The 13,755-nt window shown below is 52.0% G+C and overlaps 1 protein-coding gene and 1 long non-coding RNA gene across 2 annotated transcripts; both read right to left on the reverse strand.

Moving 5' to 3' along the window:
- Positions 1 to 28: 28 nt before the first annotated feature.
- On the reverse strand, positions 29 to 8,653 carry LOC306806817 (hydrocephalus-inducing protein homolog; the record flags this gene model as incomplete). Its single annotated transcript, XM_079315882.1, has 11 exons — positions 29 to 70; positions 542 to 777; positions 1,486 to 1,553; positions 2,329 to 2,552; positions 3,638 to 3,756; positions 4,244 to 4,343; positions 4,710 to 4,893; positions 5,311 to 5,512; positions 6,082 to 6,206; positions 8,065 to 8,264; positions 8,465 to 8,653. The coding sequence occupies 11 exons, from the start codon at positions 8,651 to 8,653 to the stop codon at positions 29 to 31; spliced, it is 1,689 nt and encodes a 562-aa protein (XP_079172008.1).
- A 101-nt stretch (positions 8,654 to 8,754) lies between these two features.
- On the reverse strand, positions 8,755 to 11,247 carry LOC306806797. The gene is made up of 3 exons (XR_013775580.1): positions 10,546 to 11,247; positions 9,108 to 9,215; positions 8,755 to 8,851 (listed from the first exon to the last, which is right to left on the reverse strand). It is a non-coding gene; the product is annotated as an uncharacterized lncRNA (long non-coding RNA).
- Between the last annotated feature and the right edge of the window lie 2,508 nt (positions 11,248 to 13,755).

Here is a 13,755-nt window from a genome sequence, read left to right on the forward strand (position 1 = left end):
AGATTTGTTCAAGGGACTAAGTCAGTTTTCACCTGGCTGCAACAATATCAATGCAGAAGTCGTCTGCTGCCTTGAACACAACGAGTCCAGCTTTACAGCAGGAAGCTGAGGGCAAAGTGTGGCCCAGCACATGCTGGGCAGCTCACGACTGCAGAGTCTTTCCTGTCGCCACTGAAGATCCCTGCACTGAGTACACTCATCTGCTGCCCAGGAAATGAGAAAGGAGACCAGGAAGAAAACTACTTTATACAATGATATCTCTCTCTTGAACAGCCAGCTTCTGTCCTCATCCTTCCTCTGCCCACCTGTCATCAAAGAAATTGCTCACAAAAACACATGAATGGCTGCAGTACTTGACCACCTGGTGTATGATTTCAGCTTGTGATTTTGGAATCCTTGAGGAATATCCCGAGTAACCCAGCTAACAGGGGCCTCAGGCCAGTGCAGATCTCACTGCACGACGCCCAAAGCTGGCAGCAGAGCTAAAGCCCTCCCACACTGCAGTGAAGCTTCAGCCCCAGCAGCTGGACTCTTCCCTTACCTTGATCAGCTGGGATTTCAGGGCACGGACAGTCGTTATGCAGGGACTTACAGCAAATTCCCTTGGCCCCACAGAACCTCGAGCTCCCTCCCTCCAGAAATGGTTACTGAGCGTGTTCTTCTGAGTGAAGCTGTCAACGCTCAACTCTCCCAAACCATCCCCAGCAACACGGAGCTCCACAAGCATGTGTGCCAGGGAGGCGTTGAACAGGCGACACTCCAAGGTGTGAGGAAAACCTAAGGAAAGGACACAAATATCCCGTTAGGCATCAACATCTCATGAATCCTGGTGTCAATATCCTGGCAGGATAAAACCCTGCTTGCATTTTGCCTCTTTGTTAGCCGAACTACAGCTCTTTGCAGAGGATATATGGTTTGGCTGGCCAGCTCTGTGTGGAGGGGACATCTCCCACAGCCTTCATGCCCTTCAACAGTGATCACTGCCAGCTCCAGCAGTGACTCCAGCGGGGAGGCAAGCGAGGCACAAAAAGGACAAAGGGCACAAAACAGGCACCAGAGAGGCACAAAAAGGATGTCACAATCTCAAATGCCATTGAGGTGACAAGATGTAGACAACAGGCAGCAGCACAGTTACAAGAAGCTATGATAAAACAGCTGCCCTCAGCTGAAGAAGCCTTAGGAGCAAAATCAGATGAAGCAGGATGCATCTGCTGTTGCAGAACCATATTCCTGCCTGCTGCCTTTTTTTTATTGTGCCACTTATTCAACAGGAAATGAGAAGTGGCCAAACAGCGATGCTGACTTTCTATTCCTTTGGTCCTCTTTGACCTCACGATGGCAAAAGGGTACCTGAGGCACCAGCAGCCTTGGAATGACCAGGCTGAAGAGGCTGTGCTGGAGGCACGAGCGCTCCTCTGTTCAAGTGCTCCATTCCAGCAGCACACAAAGCGCTCCCGCTCTGGCGCCAGCCCAGGGCACACTCACCAAAGGAGACGTCACCGAAGTGCAGGGCGGGCACGTCGAAACGCAAAGTGGGTCCCACGACACAGCCCCTGCAGGACAAAGCAAGGAGGAGTGGCTTTGTTCAAGGGACTCGCAAAGGCTCGGGTGTCCTTCGGGAGGGCGTGGATAAAAGCTGCTCTCAGAGCCACCCTGGGTTTCAAATCAAGCCAACAGCCTGTGCCCAGCACAGCAGCCACGTGGACAGGAGGCAGCTGACAGACTGCTGGGGACAAGCCCTCAAAGCTGCTGTGCTCCTGAGAAGAGACTTGGACTTCTCCTGTCTCACTTTTCTTCTTTTTTTCCACCATTACCCTTTGTTGAGTGAGGATGTTAACCTTTGCAATGGCACCAGCCCACATCCTTGGGACAGTTCCTGCTGCACAGTTCCCTGTCTCCCACATCAGCCCTTTCCTGGCTGGGGAAAGGAGGCACCAGAGCACTCTCTGCACAGGAGCTGGCAGCACAGCTTGTCCCCCACAGCGTGGCCATGCGAGGTGAGGGGAGGCTGCTGCTGCCCATCTGGGATGGATTATTAAGGGAAGTTTTTAAAAGCACTGCTGCTGGTGCCAAATCACCCAGGCTGGCCCATCTCCAAAGCCCTGGGGACCTTGCTGGGTGTTCAGGTGGGACATCCCAGAGCAGCTACTGCCCAAAGCTGATCCATCCCACTGCCTGCCACAGCCTAAGCAGGAGACATCCCTGCAGGGAGTAGTCACTCCAGCTCCTGGGTACCCACACAGGGCAGCAGGCACCCCCACACTAAAGGGATGCCAGAACCAGAGGCAGCTACAGATGTGCCCAGCAAGCTCCCAAAGCTCTCCTCACCTGATAGTCAAGGTGACAGGCTTAGGGGATCCAGTCACATGGAAGTAGAATTGCTCCTGGAACTCGCCCATGGTGGTTGGACAGAAGGAGATGCGGATGACCTGGAGCCTCTTGGGTGCCAGGATGCCCTCCTGAGGCAGGAAGGTGAAGCAGGAGCCCATGGTTGTGGCTGGAGGGTCAAGCCTAAAGGGAGCCTCAATAGGCCCCTTGTTGAGCAGGATCACCTGCAGCAGCAGAAAAGCCAAATGCAAATACGTGAGGAATCTTCCTTTCCCACAGAAATCTGAGGTACTTTGGAATTAAACGATTCCCACCTGTAAAAGGCAGAAGATGCCCTGTGCTGCTGCATGACACAAGCAAAAATTACAACTTTGAAATACAATTTTGTATGGCTTTGGGGTTTTCATGCAAAGCAGTGATAAACTTCACATAACCACATAACCACTCTGGGGCTCCCCCACTGGCACAGAGAGGCCACTTTGACCAGCAGCACAGAAGAGCTGCTCCTGGTGCATTCACCAAGTGCATTCACAGCCTTAAGGCCCTAAGAGCAACCCTGGGCATTGCAGCATTCCCAGTGAAATCAGCATAGAGCTGCTGCTGCTGCTGCTGCTGCTGCTGCTGCTGCTGCTGCTGCTGCTGCTGCAGGTGTGCCCAACCCCACCATGGGCAGGGCATGTTCAGCTTCCATTGCAGTCAAGCTGTTTATTGCATGTGGGAGCAACCAGAAACCAAGAGGTAAAAAAGTTCCTTTTCTTCCTTCCCAGAAACATTTTGCTCTTTCTAGAGAGATACACCATGGCTGAAGTGTGGTGAGGGACTGGTCAGCAAGGGAAAGCACTGCCACACACTTTGACCAGTACTGGGCCAGGAGGGTGCATGGCTTTCCTCTGACTCCCAGGAACAGGCAGGAGGGCCTTGACTGAAAACTCTTTGCAATGGACTTGAACTCAAATGCAGGCAGCGTGTTCCAGGTGCTTTTGGACAGCCTAAGCACAAAGGTGATTTCTGTCTGTGACTGGAACAAGAGCCTCTGAACGTGCAGCTTTTAGACCCGCTGCTGCTTTCACGTGTCAAGCCGATTTGCAGCAGGCCTCCCAGCTGGTCCCCAAGGAAGGCTGCCCAGAAGAAGGGATTGGGCTTTCATGAACAGCAGACCTTCCTGAGCCCATCAGCAAGATCCAGATTCCACGAAACCCCCCTATGTGGCTGGTATCTCAGCTGCCCAAGTTGCCCAGAATTGCAGAGCTCCACTAGGCTCACTGCCACCCCAGGAGCCAGCAGGATCCAGCCCAGCCCTGCTGCTCACCTCGTATTTGGGTTTTGCTCTGACACAAACGTTCTTGATGTTCAGTTCCTCATATTTGAAGCGGAGCCAGGGCCCGAGGCCTTCCCCTATGAGGTGCAGGGGCAGCCTGTTCTCACGGCCTGGGGAGAGATTGCTGTTTCAGCCCAGTAATTCCTTCTGCTACCCTGCATTCTCCAGGCTGCCTTAGTGCTAGTCCCTGACTCTGAGCTGCATGAGACCAGCTCCTGGTGTTCCAGGAGAAGATACGGACCCTTCTCTTCCCTCAGGAGATATACCCATAGAGACCATCCTTTCTTCTACCCCTCTGTTGATAGTGGAACTTTAGAGAATGCCAGAAATTGTGTTCTTCCTCTTTCTGGGTGCACCTCAGAGAGTGTTTTTCCCAAGGGAGGAGGAGCACGCTAAATACAGGAGGCATTCAGAGGAGCTGAGAGGGAAAAAGTCAAACGAGAGGGCATGCCCCGGCAGCTGCAGGGACATGGGATGTGCCAGCACTGCCCTGCTGAGCAGGACCCTTCCCAGCAATCCCACAGGAGCCCGGGGAGCTGGGGGAGCGTTTGCACCTCGCCTTGGCTGCGGAGAGAGAGGCAGGGCAAGGAGCCGTACCTGTGACCTCGCAGTAAACTGTTTGCTCATAGAGCTGGGCTGCCTGGGGCTTGAACAACACGCTGATTTCAGCCCAACACTTGGGCCTGATCTCGCCCTCCTACAGCAGCAGGAGACAACAAAAACATTTCCCTTCAAAATTCCCATTTCTTGTTTTCAACCACAGTCCTGCAAGCCTTTCTTTAGAGCATCAGGGACAAACAAGGAGTGAGTAACACTCATCAATGACCCTGATAACAGAGTCTGGAAGCTTTAGTCAGCCTCCTGCTGCCTGCCAGGAGCCTACAGGGCAGAAACGCTCTTTGCAACCAGCACTCTGAGCTCAGCAGAATGCAGATGACTTCTCTCTTGGCACACAAAGCCAGCTGAGGCAGGGATGGGTCAAGTGACCTTCTTCAGGGATGAGGAGGAGGAGGAGGAGAGAGAGGAAGAGAAGCAGGAAGGGAGGTTCTCTGCCATCACTTACCTTAGGCCAAAGGGAGAAAATGTCATCAGAGAGCAGCATGGGATCTTCTCCCACCTTTGCCCTCTCACTCTGGAGGCTGCGGGTGACAAGAGCAAAGCGTTCTTGGCCAGTGGCGTCCACTCCGCACTCCGTCACAAAATCAGACAACTTGTCCTTTTCCTGCCTACACAGCCTGAGATACTGCCTGCAGCCACAGGAGACACAAACCCAGCAGCTTGTTTCGTAAGCCACGTATCTGCAGAGAGAAGTGCAAGTGCAGGAGCAGCTCCTTGCCATGGGCTCCCAAATGGACCTGAGGACGGCTTGTTGTTCACTCCACACTCTGCACTCCACTCTCCACACTTGCAAGCTCAGGAGAGCTTTCCAAAGCCAGCAGCCCTCAAGAGGACCTCCTGGCTCAAATCCTCTGCCATAGCTGAGGGGGAACCCACCAGTCACCTCAAGAGGCTTTTCCAGATGTGGAACTGCTTGGGGGAGGCAGGTAGAGATGGGATGGTTTACTTACCCTAGGCCATTCAAAAGCACCAGTATCACCTGAGGCCATAGGTTAGTTTGACCCCTTGGGCAAGGTATGTCACCACAATGGATCTTGCAAACCCACCTCAGCTTCAGGTGATTCTCCTGTTCCTGAGTGCCGACAGCCTTCCACTGGAAGCACGTTGTGACATCACTCTGGTTGTGGATGAGCACGGTTGCGAGCTTTGACTGGGTGATGTATGTCTTCCCAAACGCCAGGGTGTTCCTGTCCAGCCTGATGTCCACATCCACAGCTCTTCCATGAAGGCTTGTGTGGGTATCTTCACCTGCAACAAAGCAAAGGGGAGTCTTTGCTCAGCTCACTGGCTGATGGAAGCACAAGGGTCAGAGCAAACCACAGGTCTCAGGAGAAAGTGTCGCAGCTTTTAGCTGAATGAGCAGTTCCATGGGTCAGTGCGTCTGTCACAGCCTGAGAACTGCATGTGCACAGCATGAGGATGCCCTGGACAACCTGTGCCAGCATTTCACTCTCTAGAACAGTGCCCTACCAAAAGCTGCCTCATTTCCAGAGCTTTCAAACCTTCGTTATTCCCAACCAATTCCTGGGATTCGTCTGGGCTCAGATTCAGTACCAAGTTCACCGTTCCTGTTGAGCTTCCCAGGTGAGTGCTTCCCAGGCCAGGTGCAAACAACAAATATCAGACATGCTCTCTAGAAATGGCATTTCCATGGAGCTCGACTATGGTGTCAAGATGACAAACGACTACAACATGAACACCATGAAAACTATCATCATCTCCATCTTTAAACCCATGGTCATATTGGCCTTTCTGCTTCAGAAAGGACTCTGCTCAGAGGGATGCAGGGAGTGCCCTGTGCAGTGCCCAGCACTCACCTGTGTCGTAGTGCATGACAAGGGACGTGGAATAGTCACCAGTCCACATTGGCAGAAATCCCACTGTCACCTGCACGCTGTCACCGATGCCCAGAGTTCCCGTGGCCGGAACGACAGAGAAAGGGCTGCAACACAGAGATATCAGGACTCTTGGGGGACATCTGGGCATGTTATCCCTTTTGCAGTCCAGTTCACTTCTGCTCGCTTGTGCAAGCAAGGAGCAAAACCCCCACCGTCAGCAGGAGACAGAACAGACAGGATCAGAAACAGCGACTGGCTCCAGTGCGAGGAGACCCAGCCTTCCTTTGCAAGATCCCGTGGGATAAAATGACCTCGTCTCCCCCATACTCTGCCTCCAGCTCTCTGCAATGAGGCTCAAGGGTCATTTGCATCTTGCTTACTCTCTGCAGACATCAGCTCCCCTTATTGACAGAGCTGGGCAAAAGTTATAGACGTGAGGATAGCAAGGACCTAGTACTCCTGACATGATTTACAAACAGAGCTGACAAGTGAGCAAAGCTGGCAACTTTGTGAGCAAGACTCTCAGTACACCATTCACCTGCACTTTTGGTAAACACTGTGTGCAAGGAGGACGCAATCTACTTCAAGTCCCATGGTACAGTTACCTGATATAACCAAATGTTCTTTTGCACACTTGTGCCTTCGCTGCCATGATGACATGATTTGATTTTGGGAGAATCGATCTCATTAAAAGCTGCCTCTCACCCAAGGAAGACAGAAAAGTTACTGCTAATTCAATTACCTCATCTGTCCACTAACACCTATTGCAGGAAAAACCCCAAATATCCTCTCATTTTAACATGCCTTACTTTTTAGTGATGGTGTAAGAGCTGAAGTCAAACAGCTTTAACTACTTTAATAAATCCATTCTGTTAGGTTCAAGCAGCCATTACTCCATCTCTATGCTGAAAAATTCTGTACAGAGTCAGAAGATCACAAGCTCCATCTTTCCCTCTGTCAATGCACCCAGGCTCTATTTCATCTACTGCAATATTTGATGCAGTAATTGATACTGCAATTGATGAAGTTCAGAAACTCTTTAAATCCCTATCAAGCAGGAACCAACATGCTCTGGAGCACTTAGAAGAACAGCTGGCAAGCACATTACAAAAGGATACCAGACTTTATTGGGTATCAGTTTTAATGGTGACAAAACAAAGTCTGGAAATCCCAGAGAAAAGCTGCGCATGGATTTACAAGTGCCTGCCTACACATTTGCACAGTCAAAAGCAGCAGTGTGTTTGAAAAGCATCTGAGGAGCCTGCTTAAATAACTTGGGCAGGCTTTGGTGGAAGCTCCTCTCAGACCCTCAAGTTTCAGAGCAGAAAAGTCCATTTGTCTTTGGCCTCTGTTTTGCCAGGGAAAAAATCAAAACCACTCAGCTGTGCCAGGTTAGACAGCAGGTCTGTGCTGCATTCCTGACCTCAGCTCCTACACCAAGATCTCTGGCATCAAGTAACCCTCAACTCGCCACCAGCCAACTGAACTGGTTTCCTTGCAGATACCATGTCAAAAATGCATTATCTTCTCCAGCTCAGCCAACAGGAGAAACAGTTTGATTATCTTCTGAGACTGCCAGGAACAGCACAGGCTGTCCACAACACAGCTCACGCCGAGCATCTCCTGAGAGGACCACGGGAAAGCCACGTGCCCGTGGCCTCCCAGAGAAGGGCTCTGTTTGGCTGACAGTGGTGAGTAACCATTTCAGAAGCTGCTTGTGCCCAGGAGGGTGCAAGCCAGCTACCAACATGTTCCAGCTGCCTCCAGGAAATCTGGACAGAGAAAGCTCAAAGGCTGCATCCTGCATAAACCATGAGAAGCAACAGCAAAGCCCACATGTCCTGCCCATTTCCAGCCAGGGCTGCGGGGCAGCAGCTCCCATGCTCTGCTTCTTTTGTTGCTCTTTAGCAGCTCTGTTGTCACCCAAAGGAGTTTTGCACAAGGACAGATGAGCTGCCTCACCTCTGGGTGCTCAGCTGGAAATGAGCTTCCCGGTTGCCAACATTGCGCAGCAGCGCAGTTTTCTGGGTGATGTACTTGACCGGGCACTGTGAGAAATCCAGCTGGTCAGGGAAGTTCAGGATGGCTCGGGCACCAATGGCCCGAATTGGCACAATGAGCTCTTCCCTTTCAGTGACACAGATGAGCCGGTGGAAGTAATCCTGCAGGAAAAAAAAACTGTCTCAGCACAGGGCATTTATCCCCATCATCAGCATGGGCAGAGTATCTCCCAGCTCTAGATCCAGTGCAGTTCCACTGAAACCAGCAGAGGTCCTCAAAACCCAGGCCAGATGCTCTGGATGCAGCCTTGCAGGCTCACTTTGCAGAGAAGACTCCAGTCTCTGGGGAGCTGCAGACTCACCCGGTTGTGCCCAGGGGTGAAGAGGACGCTCACAGTCTTGGAGAGGCCCGGGGGCAGCTTGCGGTACACGTCATTGGGGTCCAGCAGCTGGAAATAAGGGGAGCTCTCCAAGGTGACCTTCACCAGATGAGAAACCTGCGGGAAAGACATGCAATGATGGTTCTGCCACTTGTGGAGGCAGGTGGACATGGCCCGGTGCCATCCTTCAGCACCCTCTGCACTCTCCTCTTCCAGCACAGTGTTACATCTCCACGCGCCAGCACTTACCTTGTCCGTGTTTCTCAAAACCACTGGCACTTCACAGACCTCACCAGGGCTGTACTTCTGAAACACCACCTCTGCTGGGCAAGGCTGAAGTAGGCTCTGCTTTGGCTCAGCTGCTGAGACCTGCAAGGAGAGGCAAGGGAGAGCAAGGAGAGAGAGCTTCAGCTGCTGGCAGGAAGATTCTGCTCTGATCCTCAGTGAAGTACAGACTCTGGGTGAGTGCATCTGCCCAGGTCACACTGGGCAAACAGTGGCTCTTCCACCTCTGCCCTGGCCTGGTCAAACACTCCTGGACCACACTGAGCAGGCTCAAGCCAAGCTGCTCTTTTGGCACCCCCCTCAAATATCACATCCAACAGCAAGGGCACGGAAAGGCTACCTTGTCATGGCAGGCTAGAGGCTGGACAATCGGAGGCAGCTTCTTAGCTCTGGCCAGCCTCTGCTTGGTGGTGAGAGACATCTCCTCCTGGAAGGCAGAGGGTGTCAGCTGAAAGGCAAAACACCAGCAAGAGCCTCAGAAATGCCCTTGCTCATAGAGCCTTTTCTTGATCACTTGCAACTGATCAATAATTGCTGATCTCATTGGCTAGGACAGTTCTGGAAGGCCTGGAAGTTACCTGCTGAAATACTTAGCATCAGTCAATGAATAATCCAGAGTGCAATGCACATACTCCAAGCACATGGCTCTGTCTCATTACCTTCTCCTGGATTTGATGGGACATGTTTGGGCATTTCTGCTCTTTGGGCATTTGTTTCCTCTTTAGTGTCCTTGCATTGAGGCAGTGACCTTTTCAGGAAGTGGGGAGCAGCTCTCAGAACTCCCTTAACTCCATCCCTGCACAACACTCAAAACTCACAGCGAGGATAGAGCATTGCTGGATGCGTCCAAGAGATCCAGGAAAGCAAAGTTGGACCAAGAGTGAGGTGCACAGAAATGTGTCCAAGTTGTAGCTTTCTCTGTTAATTAGCATTTGTGTTCTCCTTCTTGGCTCACAGACCACTCCACAGGAGAAACAAAAGGGTTCTCCTTGACAGAGCCTCAGCAGTGGGGCATCTTCAGTCAAGTGAGCTCCAGACAGGCAGGGACCTTTGTGGCCCTGGCTCCACTGCTGCCTGCAGGGCTGCATCTGTGCCCCACACAGGAGATGAGAGAGAGCAGCTGCTTTGGAACCTCTTCTAGCTGGGACCAGCTGTGTCTCCCAGGGCTTTGGGCAGAGTTTGAGCTTCTCCCCCTCCCTCTAATGCCCAAGGGCAGAGTGGTCAGAGCAGCACAGGTGAGTGACCAGCCTGACAGAAGGAATTATTGTGGGAAAGGGAAAGGGAAAGGGAAAGGGAAAGGGAAAGGGAAAGGGAAAGGGAAAGGGAAAAAGAAAGGGAAAGGGAAAGGGAAAAGGAAAGGGAAAGAAGCACATGCTCAGGGCTTCAGCTTTACATTGACTGAACTTGGCCCGGTGGCACAGCCAGGCAAGGTGCTGCACTGTCCCTGCAGCAACACACGGTGCCCCTGCTGCACCAGGACAGCCCCCACCCACAGGAGCACTGTGGAGACCCAGAAAGTTTTTGCCTTTGCCTCTGAACCATGGACTGTGCACGCGCCTGGCTGAAATAAACATTTCTGTGAAACACCTGCAAAGGCCCTTCCTGCTTCTTTACCTGCTATCACCCCAAGCAACACCCAGATTGCAACAGAGCACGGCACAAAGGGGTGGGGAGGGGGTCTGCAGCTTTGCAGTGCTGCTGGACAACAGGCAGGGCAGGGAGAGGAGGGACACGAGGGGAGTTTCCAGCCTCAGCACTGCTCAGTGAGAGGTACTCACAGTCAGAGGTTTCTCTCTCTCTCTCAACAGCATTCGAGTACGAGGTTCTGCCCCTCTGCCCTGGAATCCAGAAGCCATTCTGGACAATGTCTTGGCTCGCCTGCAAGGAGCAGCAATGGAACTCTGAAAATCCAGACTCCCATTCACGGCACACCCAAAGGATACACTGCTGTTCCCAGGCTGTGGCATCCTTCAGAGTGAAGGACATGAGGCCACCTCACCCTGATTCATCATGAGACCATATTTAAGTGGCTGAGTTTACACTGATAGAAGTAAAACCCCAGAACAAATAGACCCTGAAGCATAACAGCCTTTTGCTTTGGGTGCAGTCCCATGAGCCACTAAGACTTGTCAGAGCCTTGTGGCACTTCTCATCTCCCACCTTTTCCATCACTTTGGGAATCCCATTTTCCCCAATTATTAACCAAATCTATATTAATATTCACACTGTCCTTTGTTATGCCTTACAGTTTTTGGTGGGAACGGAAGGAGAGTGAGTGCCACATGGCTGCTTACCTGGCTAAAATATCTTGACTCCTTCAGATGCTCCTCAGACTTGTGAGGAGGCTGAACAGGTAATTCCCTTGAACAGGTAATCCCCACTTTGAGAATTCTCTGCTCACTGCTCAGTCTAACTGCTGGAAATCAGCTTTCAAGTCAGCAAAGGCTGCTTGAAGGCTGCACACAACCTGCAAGATCAGAGTCCAGGCAAGGATTGCCAATGTGACTGACTGTGCTGACATCAAGGCAACAGCATTATGACCTTGTTGGTGCTTCCACTGACATCAGCAGCACTGAGAGACAAGGGATGGAACCCAGGATGGGGTCTGTGCATGCACAGAGCCCGGGCACTGAGTGGGCAGAGCTGGAGAAGAGAGAGCTCAGAGCTTGGCACTGGCCAAAGCACTCGGGGGTCTCTGTTCCTGAGCTCCTGCTCTGCTGCAGGATGTGCGAGTCAGTGCTGCTGCTGAACACCACAACCTTCCCAGTGGGCACCTGCTTATTTCTTCTATTGAAGAGAAACAGCCAGTGGTGTCCCTGTGGGGAAGTAAGATGGAAGATGAGCCCTTGCTAGATGGGCCAGAGAAGTCAGTGCTTGGGTTTCTCTCCAGAGAAAGACAAATCCTCTCCACACCCCTTTGGCAGCTCCAGCTGCTTGGCTGCAGTGTATTTAATCTTAGTTTTACATGAAATGTGGTCATGGGTAATCTGGAGACGTGAAGACTGCTGTGGGGTTGAGGAGGGGCCAGGGCATGGGCTACTAAGTAACCAAGTTGTGAAAGGCTCACGGCCCCGCCGAGCAATGTCTTTACGCAGGTTACGGAGACTATCGTATGAGAGGGACTCGGTGACAATCTCAGCCTCTGGCTCCCTTGCTGGTTGTGACAACCCTCCTTGCTGATCCCCATTATCTCGGTGCCTCATTTGAATCTTAGATTTTCTAGTTTCCACAGGGGCAACTGCTGCTGGCTGTGGCTGCTCCTGTGATCCAGCTGGAACCTGGACAGATACAACATCTACGGGTTCCACTGCAGCACCATCTGACTCTCCCTCTTTAGGGAAGGGGGAGGGTTTCTCACCAGCTGGAGAAAATGCTCCTTCATCATCTGGCTTTGCTCCGTCAACATTTGGCCTATATCCTTCACTAGAGCCCTCATCCACTCTGGGTGGTTCATTTCTGCGGTGGGCTGTGGGGCAGCATCAGGCTCTGGGGCAGCATCCCTAGTCCCTGGGGCAGAGGCAGGTTCTGGGGCAACATCCCTAGTCCCTGGGGAAGAGGCAGGTTCTGGGGCAACATCCCTAGTCCCTGGGGAAGAGGCAGGTTTTGGGGCAACATCTCTAGTCCCTGGGGCAGAGGCAGGTTGTGGGGCAATATCCCTAGTCCCTGGGGCAGGTATCAGAGTTGTTGTCCAAGGCAATATTCCCTTGCTTCTGAATGCTAAGTAGAACAGGCCTATCAGCAACACCAGCCACTGTATAATAACACTGGCAATTAAAGCAGATCTGAAATCCTTGAGAAGCAGTGGGGTAGCCTCAAAAAACTGGGTGATGGGTTGGGAGAAAATTCCTCTTGCACTCGTTACCTCACAGTTAGTACCATTACTGAAATAACTCCAGAAACACACAGTTAGAGTACGATAGCTCCGGATCCATGCAACCGCTTCCCAGAAAAAATTAAAAACCCATGAATTCCTGACATAATCAATCCACCAAACGAATAGGATAATAGCTACAGTAACTTTGGTGAGGGGGCCCAAATTCAAAAAAGGGCTTACAAATGGGAGGGACATGGCTGTGACCACATGGAACACAAACCAGATTAAACCAGACAACATATTGCCACTTAGGAGACCTGTTATTCCTGTCTTAACTCTCAACTCAGTGCTCACAGGCCTCACGTTGGTCGCCAAAATCTGTCCTAGTTTGAAAGGACAGGTGTCTGCCAGTAAGGGCAGAAGTTTCCCTTTGAAACAGAGACTTTGCTTCCACTCCCACCAAGTATTATAATTGTTTGAATCAAGGATTCTGAGGCAGAGATAAGGTGGTGGGAATAACAGCTCTTTTACTAATATATGTAACCGTACAAGCAGAAAACAACAGCAGTTGTTAAAATTGCTAACAGAACAGAATAGATAACCCGGTGTCAGTGCTTTTAGATAAAAGCACGCTGTCTCTGTGCTTAGTCCACAGCCCGGAGCTGCCGAGGGCAGGTGGGGGGCTTAGGCAGGAGGGGAGGCAGCGGCCATGCCGGTCTCGGTGGGAACGGGCTGCAGCGGTGGCTCCTCACTCACCGTGTGTGTCCGGGTGATCAGCTGTGTCCGCAGAGGCAGGAGGCTGGAACGGGGCAGATGCAGGGCAGGTGATCACAGAGGGTCTGGCTCTCCTGTGCTCCGAACGCGTGGGCTGAAGATCCCAGGCGTCCTCCTCCCAGCTCGCCGGAAACGCGAGTTCCCTCCCGGAAGCCTCAGAGGCCCCTCCGGAAGCTGTTCCCACCCACCCCCTTTTGTCTGGACTCATCAGAGACCCTGGGTGTAAGCCAGCCAGCTCCATTACCATGATAATGGGAAAAATTCTTTCAATTGACACAGTAATAGAAAAACACTCAACGCCCAACAGTGTGGGCACCATCAAATTCTTGGGGTCATAGAATTCCCTCTACAGTGGCAGCATTGGCCTTTGAAGGCCAAGGACCTGCAGTAATTCCTTCAG

The sequence above is a fragment of the Erithacus rubecula genome (genome assembly GCF_903797595.1).
Source record: "Erithacus rubecula genome assembly, chromosome: 12".
NCBI classification, from domain to species: Eukaryota; Metazoa; Chordata; class Aves; order Passeriformes; family Muscicapidae; genus Erithacus; species Erithacus rubecula.